The sequence below is a fragment of the Canis aureus genome, chromosome 27 (assembly GCF_053574225.1).
Source record: "Canis aureus isolate CA01 chromosome 27, VMU_Caureus_v.1.0, whole genome shotgun sequence".
NCBI lineage: Eukaryota > Metazoa > Chordata > Mammalia > Carnivora > Canidae > Canis > Canis aureus.
The window spans coordinates 12,889,834-12,902,459 of record NC_135637.1 but is presented as its reverse complement, the minus strand read 5'-3'; the positions used below and the strand labels follow the sequence as shown (position 1 = coordinate 12,902,459).

At 46.0% G+C, this 12,626-nt stretch overlaps 1 protein-coding gene across 2 annotated transcripts in view; it reads right to left on the bottom strand.

The window, feature by feature from the left end:
• Nucleotides 1–12,626, bottom strand: part of ALDH2 (aldehyde dehydrogenase 2 family member) — a 39,813-nt gene that overhangs the window by 25,747 nt on the left and 1,440 nt on the right. For both annotated transcript variants that reach the window (XM_077875668.1, XM_077875670.1), the window contains exons 2-3: nucleotides 2,253–2,357; nucleotides 899–1,039 (exon numbers count right to left, since the gene is read on the bottom strand). In XM_077875668.1, coding sequence (XP_077731794.1) covers nucleotides 899–1,039; nucleotides 2,253–2,357 — 246 coding nt within the window. The remainder of the gene's footprint in view (nucleotides 1–898; nucleotides 1,040–2,252; nucleotides 2,358–12,626) is intronic.

Here is a 12,626-nt window from a genome sequence, read left to right as displayed (position 1 = left end):
GTACCAGTTTCACATGTGGTCATTTCATATGCACATGTTTTCTAGGTTTGGCTCTAAGCCAAATGCAGGTAAGAAAAGACAAACATGAGAGCTGAGAGAGCAAAGTGCTAGTGAATAATAACGTGAAGCATTTATCACAAGTATTAAGAGTGCTAGAAAGGAGAAGCCCAGATGCCCAGCCCAGTCTGAGAAACACCCTCCCTCTAGGCTAAAATCTGAAGGATATGTAGGAGGTAAGTAGGCAAAGGGGAAGGTAAAAATGATGACCAAGGGAAGAGCACCCCAAGCAGAAGGATGTGCAAAGGCCCCAATGGCTCAAAGAAGCCTGGCAGTCAAGCCATTGAGGGAAAGGTGGTGAGCTGAGCTCTGTGTGTGAGGGCCACAGCCCGTCATTAGTTGGGAGACAGAGTCAGACCAGGCAGGGCCTTGTAGACCATGTGGAGGGAATAGGGCATTATCCTAAGGATATATAGAAAACTTGAGAGTGGAGCACCATGGTATAATTTGCCTTCTAGAAGGTTCACTCTGGCTGCTATATGCAGATTGGATTGGGGAGTGGTGGGAAGAGGGCTTTGCCTCCTGGTTTCTTCCGCCTGTGGCAGCCAGAGAGAAGGCCCACCACACACACAGGGGCTCCGAGAGAGGCATCTATCCCTGGGGGTTTCAGGGAAGGCTCCCCATTGTAGCACCCCTCCCTGCCCCCCATCTCCTTCTTTCTTAGCCATCATAGGAGACAATAAGAGGCTCCTCTAATTGGAATAGCGGTGTACCCCAAGTGTCCGGCCTATGCCATTCTGATCTGTTACATGTCAGCCATGCAGCCCCTTCCTGGCTGTCTGTGGGATGCTCTGAGCCTATTCACCACATGGGATGAGAGAGGAGGGGGCTGAAAACTCACTGCCAGATAGGTCCGGTCTCGCTCAATCAGATCTGCCAGGCGGTTCAGCAAGCGGCCTCTGTCGGATGCGTCCATGCGGCGCCAGGGTGAACCTAGCTGGAAGGCAGCCCGGGCAGCCTTTACTGCCTTGTCCACATCTTCCTGGAAAACATCCACCAAGACAGCTGAGGCCTTCTCAGTGAGAACTGCCTCCAAATATCATTCACCCCACTGCCAAGCACACCCACAGGGCTTTAGTCAATATCGTGTGGAAACCTGCCCAAACAGCCCTTCCCCACCATGAAGGGCTCTGCCTGACGAGCTTCAGACTCTCCTTTCCAGGAGTTATGAAGAGAATGAGGACCTGACAGTTTCTGTTCCTGTATTTTCATTTCAGAATTCCCCAAAGAGTTTTAGAGGGAAACATTCAGGCATCATTGCTTAGAATTTGACCATTTTCCCCATCTTTGTAAGAAAGCAAGCCCAGAGAACCTAACCATTCCTTCTAAGATAACTGGCAGTCTCTACTAAACACAGGTTTAACCACCTTCCCTCTCCTCTGGGGAAGCAGTAAAATCATCACAGCTAGCATTTTTCATATTGGGAGATGTGTATCAGGAGGTTTGGGAGCATGGTTTTCATTAATATTAAATATATTTACCATCAGACTACATTATAAGCCAGAAAAGTACTGTATTCACATTTGCTTTTAGCAGAGGGAGCAGGGCTTTATACACGAATATAGAAAACTCTTAAAGCAGAGGTCAAGGACCATTCTTAAATTATTTCCAGTGCCTCTTCTTTTTAAAAATTTATTTATTTATTTTAGAGAGGGAGTGAGCATGAGTTGGGGCAGAGGGAGAAAGAGAGAACCCCAAGCAGACTGCCCAGTGAGTATAGAGCTCAGGGGACCCTGAGATCATGACCTGAACCGAAACCAAGAGTCAGACGTTCAACCGACAGAGCCACCTGGACGTCCTGCAAGTATGTACAATTCCAATAGAATATACTACCAACACCAGGCTAGATCTTAGGAGACCAAATTCTAGTCCACAAGATTCCTCTATCTAGGTGTGTACCTCCCTTCTCTGACCTACCTTCTAGGACTAGAAACGACAGACTGGATTAGATGTCCCAAATTCAGTTGCAAGTCTACAATTCCACAGCTGTCTGAATGACTGAACCTGGGTATAATCTAGTACCTTTGCCTGAAGGAAGAGTTTCTGTTGATTCATTTACTCAAAAGATATTCATTGGCATTTTGAGTCATGAAAGTAATGCACACGGCAAAGTTTGAACCACATAAAAACATATAAAGTAAAAAATGAAACCATCCTTGCCTGTTCCCGCCCTAAGGGAGATCACCAGTTCTCACCTTATCTCCTTCAGCTACCTGACAGATGACTTCTCCAGTGGATGGATTGATGGTGGGGAACGTTTTCTTGCTGACAGCATCGTGCCACTCATTGTTTATGAAGATCTACAACGAGAAGGAAGAAAGTTCTTAGATCGGCTCTCAACCCAACAATGACAACCAGCAATATAAATTAAAAAATCACAATGTGGGGCAGCCCGGGTGGCTCAGCGGTTTATCACCGCCTTCCGCCCTGGGCGTGATCCTGGAGACCCAGGATCGAGTCCCGCGTCGGGCTCCCTGCATGGAGCCTGCTTCTTCCTCTGCCTGTGTCTCTGCCTCTCTCTCTCTCTCTCTCTCTGTGTTTCATAAATAAATAAATAAATAAATAAATAAATAAATAAATAAAAAATTACTGAGGACTACATAGAGTTTAAAAAAAAAAAAAAATCACAATGTGAATTAGCCTCAGAGGAATGTGGCATGAGGTTTAAAGCCCCAGCCCTGGAGACAACCAAGTTCAAATGCCCAGTCTGCCAAGCAACCTTGGGTAAGTCATTTGACCTTGTTCTTGTTGATCTGAGAAATGAAGAGAATGTACCTACCATATCCATTTATCCATATTGTTGTATAAGATGTCAAAACTCAGTGGCTTAAATGATTCATTATTCTCTCACAATTGCATCCATTGATTGGGCTCAGCTGCACAGGGCTTGCCTGGGCTCACAGAGCAGAGATGCCCTGGATGGGCAAGAGAGCTTCTGCACCACATGTCTGCTTGGGCCTCCTGGCTGTATGGCAGACTCAGGCTAGTCAGCTTTCTCCTAGGACAGCTGGCTTCCCCAGAGAGTGTTCCAAGAGACTCAGGCAGAAGCTGAAAGGCTTCCTAAGATCCAGCTTCTGAAGTCACACGACCTCATTTCTTCCACTGATCAGTGCGAGTCACAGGCCCAGTCCAGATCGCAGGGGAGGGGGTGGGGGGAGCCTCCACTACTCCTTGGGAGGAGCAGTAAAAAATTTGCAATCATCTCTCCTCTGCCACACCACTGCACAGTGTTGTTGTGAGAAAGGAGTCAGATTATTCTTTTACCATTCAGTAAATATGGAGTGAACATCTGCGATAGGCCAGGCACTGTTCTAAGGCTAAAGACACTGTAGAAACTAAAGCCAGTAAGGACCTTTGTCTCTCATGGACCTGGTGTTCTGTTCTGGTGGATACAGACAGTAGAGAAGCAATCAAATACACAAGACAGATTGCAGTGGTAGGTACAAAGAAGGAAAACGGGATCCACAGAGACTACTAAAGTAGGGGAAGATAAAGAACTTTAGATAGGATGGTTGGGAGGGTCTCTCTGATAAGTAGATATTTCACTCAAGTCCTGACTGATGACAAGAAACCAAAAACAGGAAAAGTGGAAGGATTAACAGTTGAGGCAGCAACAAGAGCAAGTGCAAAGGCCCTGGGGTAGGAATAAGTCTAGTGCATTTGAGAAAAAACAAAAGTGGCCAGAGTTACCTGAAAACCAAGAAGGAAGGGCTAGTAGATGGATGAGAGAGGAGGGTGAGTCCTGTGAAGGCCTCAGTTCAGCACCTGGCAGCAATCATTGCTGTTGCTGTTGTGAGGATTAACAGCAACCAGGTCTGGAGAGAGACTGTACACTGATTTAATTAGGCCAATGCCAGGGAGACGGAAGCCCCTTCATTCACTCAGAGAAAAGATCCTTATCCAAAGCTGCTTAATTAAATGCCAAAAATCACTCTCTGCTTCTAAGAGCCAAGCAATATTCTCAAGGAACTCTCTCAGCAAGCTGTTCCCTTTCAGGCTGGGGAAGCTGGTCTGAGAGTGGCAGACACTTTGTCACCTCACCAGGGCTGAATAAAGGTCACAGTCAGGGTGAACAGCAGTTCAAGGCCACTCTGCCTTCCTTCCTCAAGGGCTCTCCTTGACCCCAGCATCCCAGCATGTCCTGACTCTGGCTTAGAACCCTGGCAAGTCATCTCCAGTTACCCTGGGCCAGAATTCAGGACCATAAACACAACCAAGCCACTAAGCAGGGAGGGGCTTGCCTGGCTCCATGGTCAAGAGCAGGGTCAGGACGAGCACCCAGATGAACTGGGGCTCTTTTGATCCTAGTTGCATCATATGGGCACTCCACCTCCCTGTGCTTTCGCTTCCTCACCTACGGAGTGGAAATCACTGCAGGACCCCTCATAAGGTGGTGTGTGAGGGCTCCAGGTAGGTGTATGCGCCAAGCTTTGGGGCAGCAGGGAGTAGGGTGTGCAATGCTGCGGTGGTGCCAGTGGGACCTGACAACTTGGGAAGGAGCTGATTAGGAAGAGGTCTACCAGGAGTCACTTTCTCAGGCTCAAATCTGGCATTTTGGCACAATTCCTGCCCACGATCAGAGCAGAATCCGAAGCTATACACACCCCTACAGTCAAAGGCTCTTGGCATTAGCCAGACTCTTTGGAAGTATGTTTGTGCGGGTTCACATTAGTTGCCTGATAATTAATCTTGAGAGAAACAACACCTTGGTTGCTGAGAAGCAAGCAACCAACCGCTTCCAGTGGCAGAAAGAGCTCTGGCTTGAACCGAGTGGCTCTGTGTCGAGTTCTCCAAGCCCTGTGCACAAGCTCCCATGAGAACTGGCTTCCCCCTCCTGCCAATTTCCAAGGCCAGTGCTCTTCACCTGGTTCTCCTCCAGCTGCAGCCTCCAGTCAGAGCCCAGGTCTGCCTTCAAAGAAGTCAGCACTCCAACTTCCTCGCTCCATCTGCATGGTTGACTTACTGCCCAACGGCAGGTTTGATTTTGAAGGTTTTTTTCTGGGCAGTGTAAAAAGCACCAGCCTCTGAGCCCCCACAGACCTGGGTTCAAATCTCAACTCTGCCCCTCACTGGCTGTGACCTTGGGCCAATCCCTTCCCTTCCAGATGCTTCATCAGTCCCTGGGGAGAATGTCTGGGGCGGGGGCTGATGTGAGGATTAAATGTAACAAGGGGTGTAAAGCTCCTGAGCCAGGACCCTGTGTACACAGTGGCTCTTACCACAGCAGCCACCACAACAAAACTCTGGATCCTGTGGCTCTCTCAGGTCAAAGATTTTTAGGAGCAAAAGCCAGGCAGATCTCTATGCCTCTGCCTGTTATTCCCTATACCACAGCATACTAAATTAGTGTGTCCCAAAAAAGTTTTAATTGTTATTTTGCAAATATCAGGAACTATGAAGCAGAGAGGCAGGCCAGTCAGGTGAACCCCCCAGTCTTCACCCCTTCCTCCCTGGTCAGGGCCCACACTGTTTTCCTGATCTTCCAAGAAGCCTGTAAGAAAACCACTCCCTGGCACCTGTTTGCCTTTCAAAGCCCTAAACCTGCTGGGTCACTCTCCATTGTTGAATTTTCTATAATCCATCTTTCTCACTGATAAAATAAGCCTGAATTTGCCTAGCATAAACCTAGAATCTTCCTTTTTTTTTTTTTTTTTTTTAGAATCTTCCTTCGGTTTCGAGTTCCCATTTCCCTCCTCCTAGAACCAGCCTTCAGTGGTCTCCCCTGCACTCCTTCAGGGATGGGGAGCAGGGTAGGAAATGTTCTCACCCTGAGGAGGGTGTGGGAGGAGAGTTTCACAGCATTCACTTAAGTAAACACAAGGACTGATACCAGGCCAAATGCTTCATAACCTCCTGGCCCAAAACCCAAAGCTTGGCCCCTGTAACAGGCTGAACTTCGTCACCCTGGGAGGGGGTGCTCCCAGCGCACACTTCCTCATTCAAGTTTCTAGAAGCAGAGCAACATGCAGAGAGACATCCTAGCAACATCAGGAGCTCATGCTCTGAATCTGGACTACTGGCAAAACTCCTAGAGCATCAACACCCTGTATTTTCTACATATTTTAATAAATTCATCTCCCTTTATCTTGTACAAGCCGGACTCACTCATTCATGCGGCCAGTAAGTTTTAACAGAGTGTTATGCCCATGCCGGGTATGGCGTGAAAGAGCAAAGTCCTGGCTCCTTGCTCAAGGAGCTCAGCTCCTGGGGAGCTGAGACACAATCAATGAGCGGACCAACAAAGAAGCAGCAGCAACAGTGGAAGCAGGCAATAGTGGAACAGGCCAGGGAGTCAGGCGGCACTTGAGGAATGTTCTGAAAGGAAGAGTTTGGAGACAAGAGGAACCGAAAGGACACCATGGCTGCAGAGTAAGGGCGAGGGACAGGAGGAGGGGGCTCTGGATCCCACACCTGCCCTGGGTAGGGAGCTAGGGCTGCTGCACTATGAGGGGAACGGGCCAGAGGCAGGAGCATCAATTCTTGAGAAGGGATCGTCAACTCTCGTCTTCACTTGCTTTTCTCAGTTTATCTTGGACATTCTTCCACAAACATATCGCCCTATTATATTTTAAGCAACACAGCATTCCTTGGTATGAAAAGACCACGGTTTATTGAACCAGTTCCCACACATGCACTTTTAGGATCAATTTCACTATTCCTGACAGTGTTGCTACAGCACACATCCTTGGACATGGACATTTGCAAACTTGAGACAGATGGCCGTATAAAATTCAGAATTGCTGAGTCAGAGGACAACACAATCCTTGGGCTGCCTCAGAAAACTGGTGGTATGGTGGGTGCCTAGAAGCTGAGGACCCAAGGAGGAGGCCTAACCAAGGCGAGGACAGAGTGACATTCCAGTGCCGCCTCCACCCCAAGGCACTGGACAGTCATCTATGTGAGGTTTCCAATAACAGGTTCAGTGGTACTCAGTAGCTCCAATTAAGCAGAGAGGCTGCATTATAGAAAGATTTTAATTCAGGCTTTGATGCATGAAAGAACTGGGGATCTGTTACCTAGGAAATCTACATCCCTGGAATATGCTACCCTCCCCAAGGATGAGGGAGCAAATGGGGCAGTTTTCTATCTCGGGGAGACTCTTGCTGGCATTTGCTTTTTTCAAGAGCAGTTAGGTAACTTATGTCCAACAGAAAACAGATGCTATATTTTGTTTTACAAGATTCTGAGGAGATAAGTTCAAGAAAAACACCGGATGCTACACACATTCACATTTCTCAAACCTCCAAACTTTGGGTTAGTTTAGTAGTAATGCTAAGGGCAGCCTTTTCCCCCAGACTTGCTGGAGACATTCTGGCATCTGACCCAAACTCTCCCCTCCACTCTCGGCTCTCCGGGCCTTTTATTCTGCATTCCTAGATTTTTCAGCACATTCACCATGGGAGAGTGGTGGGTTCTACTGTAGACTGTTTGCCTGGCAGTCATGCTTTCAATTTGTTGACATTCTCTGGTCTTATGATTTGGCAACCTCTATCTTTCTGCAATCACTTCCCTTGGATAATTTTAGCACTCCCTACACGTCTTCACATTCTTATTCATATTAACTCCCCCAAATTCTTTGAAAAAGGCTCCTCTGAGTGGAAATATTGTGTTCCTATTCCTTGCTACTGGAACATAAAATTATAAAAAACAGTTTGATAAATGGCAACTATTCATGCCTTCAATAAATATTTACTGAACAGCAATAATATTCTGATCTCGGTGCTAGAGGCTGGTAATAACACACATGAACACAAATGCGGCTCTTCCCTTCTGATTTCAAATATTCAAGTTCAGTTCCCCTAAATATTAACATCCTTGGGGCGCCTGAGTGGCTAGTTGGTTGAGCATTTCACTCTTGGTTTTGGCTCAGGTCAAGATCTCAGAGTCATGAGATCAAGCCCTGCATCTGTCTCCACACTCAGTGGGATTCTCTCTATCTGCCCCCCATCCCCAATAAATACATATATCTTTAAAAAAATATTTACAACCTTGTTTGCTCATAGGGCCTGGTCACGAGGCAGCCCAGCATGTGGCTAAGGGCATGCACGTCAGAGTTGAACCCTGGTTTCATAATTAGTATTTAAAGTCCCAGAGCCACAGTCCCCTCATCTGAAACAGCTACAATACCTGTGCTTCATACAGTTATTGGAAGAATGAAAGGTGAAAATGTGTAGTTAAACATCAACACAGGGCCTAACAAACCCTAAGTGATCAGCAATCATAATTATTCATCAGGGGATAGGTACACATGTCCACCGCATACACATCTGTCCTTTCAACCTGACCTCAATACCATAAACCTTCTTAAAAAAGAAAAAAAAAAGATTTTATTTTGTTTATTTGAGAGAGAGCATGAGAAGAGAAACGGGCAGAGGGATAGGGAGAAGCAGACTCCCCACTAAGCAGAGAACCCGATGTGGGACTCAATCCCAAGACCCTGAGATCATGACCTGAGTTAAAGGCAGATGCTTAACCAACTGAGCCACCCAGGAGTCCCTCACAAACCTTTTCAGAGCCCAGTCACCCGTAACGCAGTATGTTTCCACAGATTCACAGATTCTGGAAAGGCAGAAGGTGATGAAAGGCAATTACATTCATTTATAATATAATTATGTCAGAAGCAGAAGTACCAAGGTAGGTCTGGTGAAATCCTCTGATTCTCTGCCTTGCCTGAATCTATTATTTCTACAAAGGATCTTAAAACTCTTTCACAAACAATAAAACCAGTATGATGAATGTGGAGATATTTCACTTGACTCATTCAGCACAAAGCCACTTCAAACCACTGCTTAACCCAACATAAATTTTGGCTCATTATGTAAGAATCACCCAAGAAAAACAAGGAAAATCAAATTTCTATTCTGGATATACTACCTGTTAGCAGTGATTATCTGGAGGTGTGAAATATCAGAGGACTGTCTCTTTTTTTTTCTTTTTATATTTGCTCACAGGTCACTTAGCTTTAACGAAATAAAAGATTTAAATAAAGCCAAAGTTCCCTTTAATCACTACCTGTAAACAGATTCCCTAAGCAGTACCCCCTCCAAAGGCACTCACCACCTTCACACCAATGCACATATTTCTTCCAGAACATTTTTATACATTTTATTTTTTTTTAAACTTTATTTATTTATTTGAGACAGAGAGACAGCGAGAGAGAGCACAAGCTGGAGGAGAGGGAAAAGCAACAACTCACTGAGCAGGGTACCCAATGCAGGGAATCAATACCGGGACTCAAACCCAAGACCCCAGGATCATGACCTCAGCCCAAAGCAGACACTTAACTGACTGAGCCACCCAAGAGCCCCCATTTTTATCTATTTTATATGGAGATAGGTCTGCTCATATTCAGTGTAAAGTTTGTTTGGGTGATTTAATTAGCTTCCTATCTGCAGAACGCAGGACCCCTTCCTGCCTTGTCACATTGTTTTTGAGACCCATTATTCATCCAGTTCCAGATAATTCCTGAACTACTGCATCTATTGAATTGTTCCTTCCTATAACCATAGCACAAGTTGTTCTTTTATTTCCCCATGGATGGCAAGCTAGCTTCTTAGGTTTTCTCTAATGTAAATTATGGGCCAATGGTGCATGCTTATATTTCCAATGAGTTTCTACCTCATGGACTCTGTAATGCTTGACTTTTGGTACTGAGGATGTATTAATGTTGTAATCAGAAAATTCTATACAGGGAGACACTTTCTTTAATTTCTTTTTTGTCAGTTTTCTCTTTAGTTCCCAAGGGCTGTGGTCAGGAAGCTAAGAATAGGGACACAATTTAAGTCACCCCAAACTCCCATTCAACTTTACCACAACTTAGCTCACCCCTTCAGAAAACAACTTAAAACTACAACAGCACCCACATAATGGAGTTACATCACTATTACCTCATAAGCTCAAAAGCATCACTGTTACCTCAGCCTTTACTTAAGGCTGTGTAAACATGGAGGCACTGGTCATGAAGAGCCAGGCTTGCTAAGGGCTGTATAAGGATGACCCCCACTCCACCCTCACAGCAACTCTATGATGTATATAGGATTTTTACCCCAATTTACAGATGTAGTAGTTGAGGTACAGAGTTAAATAAACTGTACCACGCTCTGTATCCCCCTCTTCCCTGCCTTGTTTTTCTCCATAGCACTGATTGCCTTGGCCAAGAATGCACTTCACTTACCTGTCTCCACCATCCAGGCCACAAGCTTTCCACAGGCAGGGATTCCTATCTGTTTTGTTCATTGGAACAGGGAGCACTCAGGAAATGTCTGTTGAATGAATGAACCTGGCCAAATCAACACTAATGAGTGGCAGGTGGTCTGAGTACAGAGCGCAACACAACGGTACCTAACAATATTCTGGTCTTCATTATTATTATTATCAATCAACATGGGGAATCAGGAAAATGGCAGAATGGGAGGATCCTGAGCTCACCTTGTCCCACAGACATACCAAGATAACAGCTCCATCTATGCAGCCAACTCTGAAAACGACCTGAAGACTGGTAGGGCAGGCTTTCCCACAGTTCATCATATACAGGAGGCCATGTTGAAAAGGGTAGGAGGGACAGACATACAGTTGGCAACCAAATCCCTGGCAAGACTAACCACAAACAGGAGGGTTGCCACAGCATGGAGAAGCAAATGCAAGAGATCAGATCCTACACTAGGCATGCGAGGCACTGGGTACTCACATTGAGAAGACAAATCCCCCTAATACCTGGCTGTGAAAACCAGTGGGGCTTAACTTCAGGAGCTTTAAAAATCAGCAGGGCTGGGATCCCTGGGTGGCGCAGCGGTTTAGCGCCTGCCTTTGGCCCAGGGCGCGATCCTGGAGACCCGGGATCGAATCCCACGTCAGGCTCCCGGTGCATGGAGCCTGCTTCTCCCTCTGCCTATGTCTCTGCCTCTCTCTCTCTCTCTCTCTGTGACTATCATAAATAAATAAAAAAAATTAAAAAAAAATCAGCAGGGCTGATTTAAGTCACCAAGTCAGGAAAGAAAAAAAGAATGAAAAATGAAAATCAGTTTGTTGATAGAGGTGTGTCCCTGAAACCGCCAAAGATAAGACATGTTGATCTTCAAGAAGCCTGGCCATCATCAGCTCCCCCTACAGGTCCCTGCTTGTAAGCGGGGGAAGGAGAGAGTGTCCCGAATCTTCCAATCAATAAGTTTACCCCACTCTGCGCCCTCACCCACGACAAGTAAAGGCAAGAGGACCCTAGGAAGGTGGACCAAACCACCTCCCTCTACCTCTTTTGGATTGAGAGAAGGAGGTGGGAAAGAGAAGACTTGCCACCTGTACCACTCCCACCCATCCAGGTGAGACCCAACAAGCCTGAACTGTGACATTCCCTCAAAAGCCCAAATACCCCTCCAAATGCCTTTGGCAAGAAAACCTACCCCGCAGAAGCAACTTCAAAGCCGGATGGAAGAACTCCTTCTTGGGAAGCTCAACTCTAGAACAGTTCATTAAACTTCAAGGACCCAGTAACACCTCAGGAAATGTCCAGGAGTATGATGTAGTTTGTACCTAGAGCCCCTGGCTCCTAGAGACTCAAAAATATTCAGAGTAGGTTTTGGCATGCTTGCCAGCAGCATTAGCAACAATGCAACTCTGAAAACATCCCAAGAATTTTAAGAAGAGCCAGTTTCAACATGGTGTGATGCATTGCAACCTTGGGAAGAATAAAAAAGATAACAATGTACTAACTGAGAAAGATAACTCAGATACATTGTTCAATGAGACAGTGCTCCAGAACAGTAAGTGCTAATATCTCATTTATTTAAAAAAAAAGAAAAAAAATCTGGTGCATGTTTGCTCACAGGCATGAACACACACACACAAAGAAAAAGCAAGATCACAGACCAACCTGTTAACAGTGGCAGTGCAGTGGGGGGGTGTGGGAAGTTTTACAGTACTCTGTATTTTTACAGCAAGCAATTATTACTTTTATAATCTCAAAAAACTTGATGCAAGGAGCTGCAGGGAGATTGCACTCCTCTCCCCCAACTTCACATCCCCAGACTAAGGACAGCAAGGCTCATGCTATCTGCAAGATCCCTGTGCATGTACGTTGGGATGCCATTTCCTCATTTCCATGTGACCACACAGGAGGAAGATCTTTTTTTTTTTTTTTTTAGGATTTTATTTATTTATTCAGGAGAGAGAGAGAGAGAGACAGAGAGAGAGAGGCAGAGACATAGGCAGAGGGAGAAGCAGGCTCCATGGAGGGAGCCCGACGTGGGACTTGATCCCGGGTCTCCGGGATCACACCCAGGGCTGAAGGCGGCACCAAACCGCTGAGCCAGCCAGGCTGCCCAGAGGAGGAAGATCTTAATTCAATCTTGTGTCCACAAAAGGCCTGGGGTGCTGGCATCTTTCCCTTAAGGATATCTCTGCATAATCTTTCTGATGTTCAAGTCTCCCGAGCATGAACTTCTCATTAAGCAGCCTACCAAAAGAACAACAGCTGCTGCATTTGGGGCTTGTGTTCCATAAAGGGAATTTTATCTCTTGTTTTTATTCCCTCGCAAATGACTATTTGTAACACTCCTTACAATTACACAGGTATG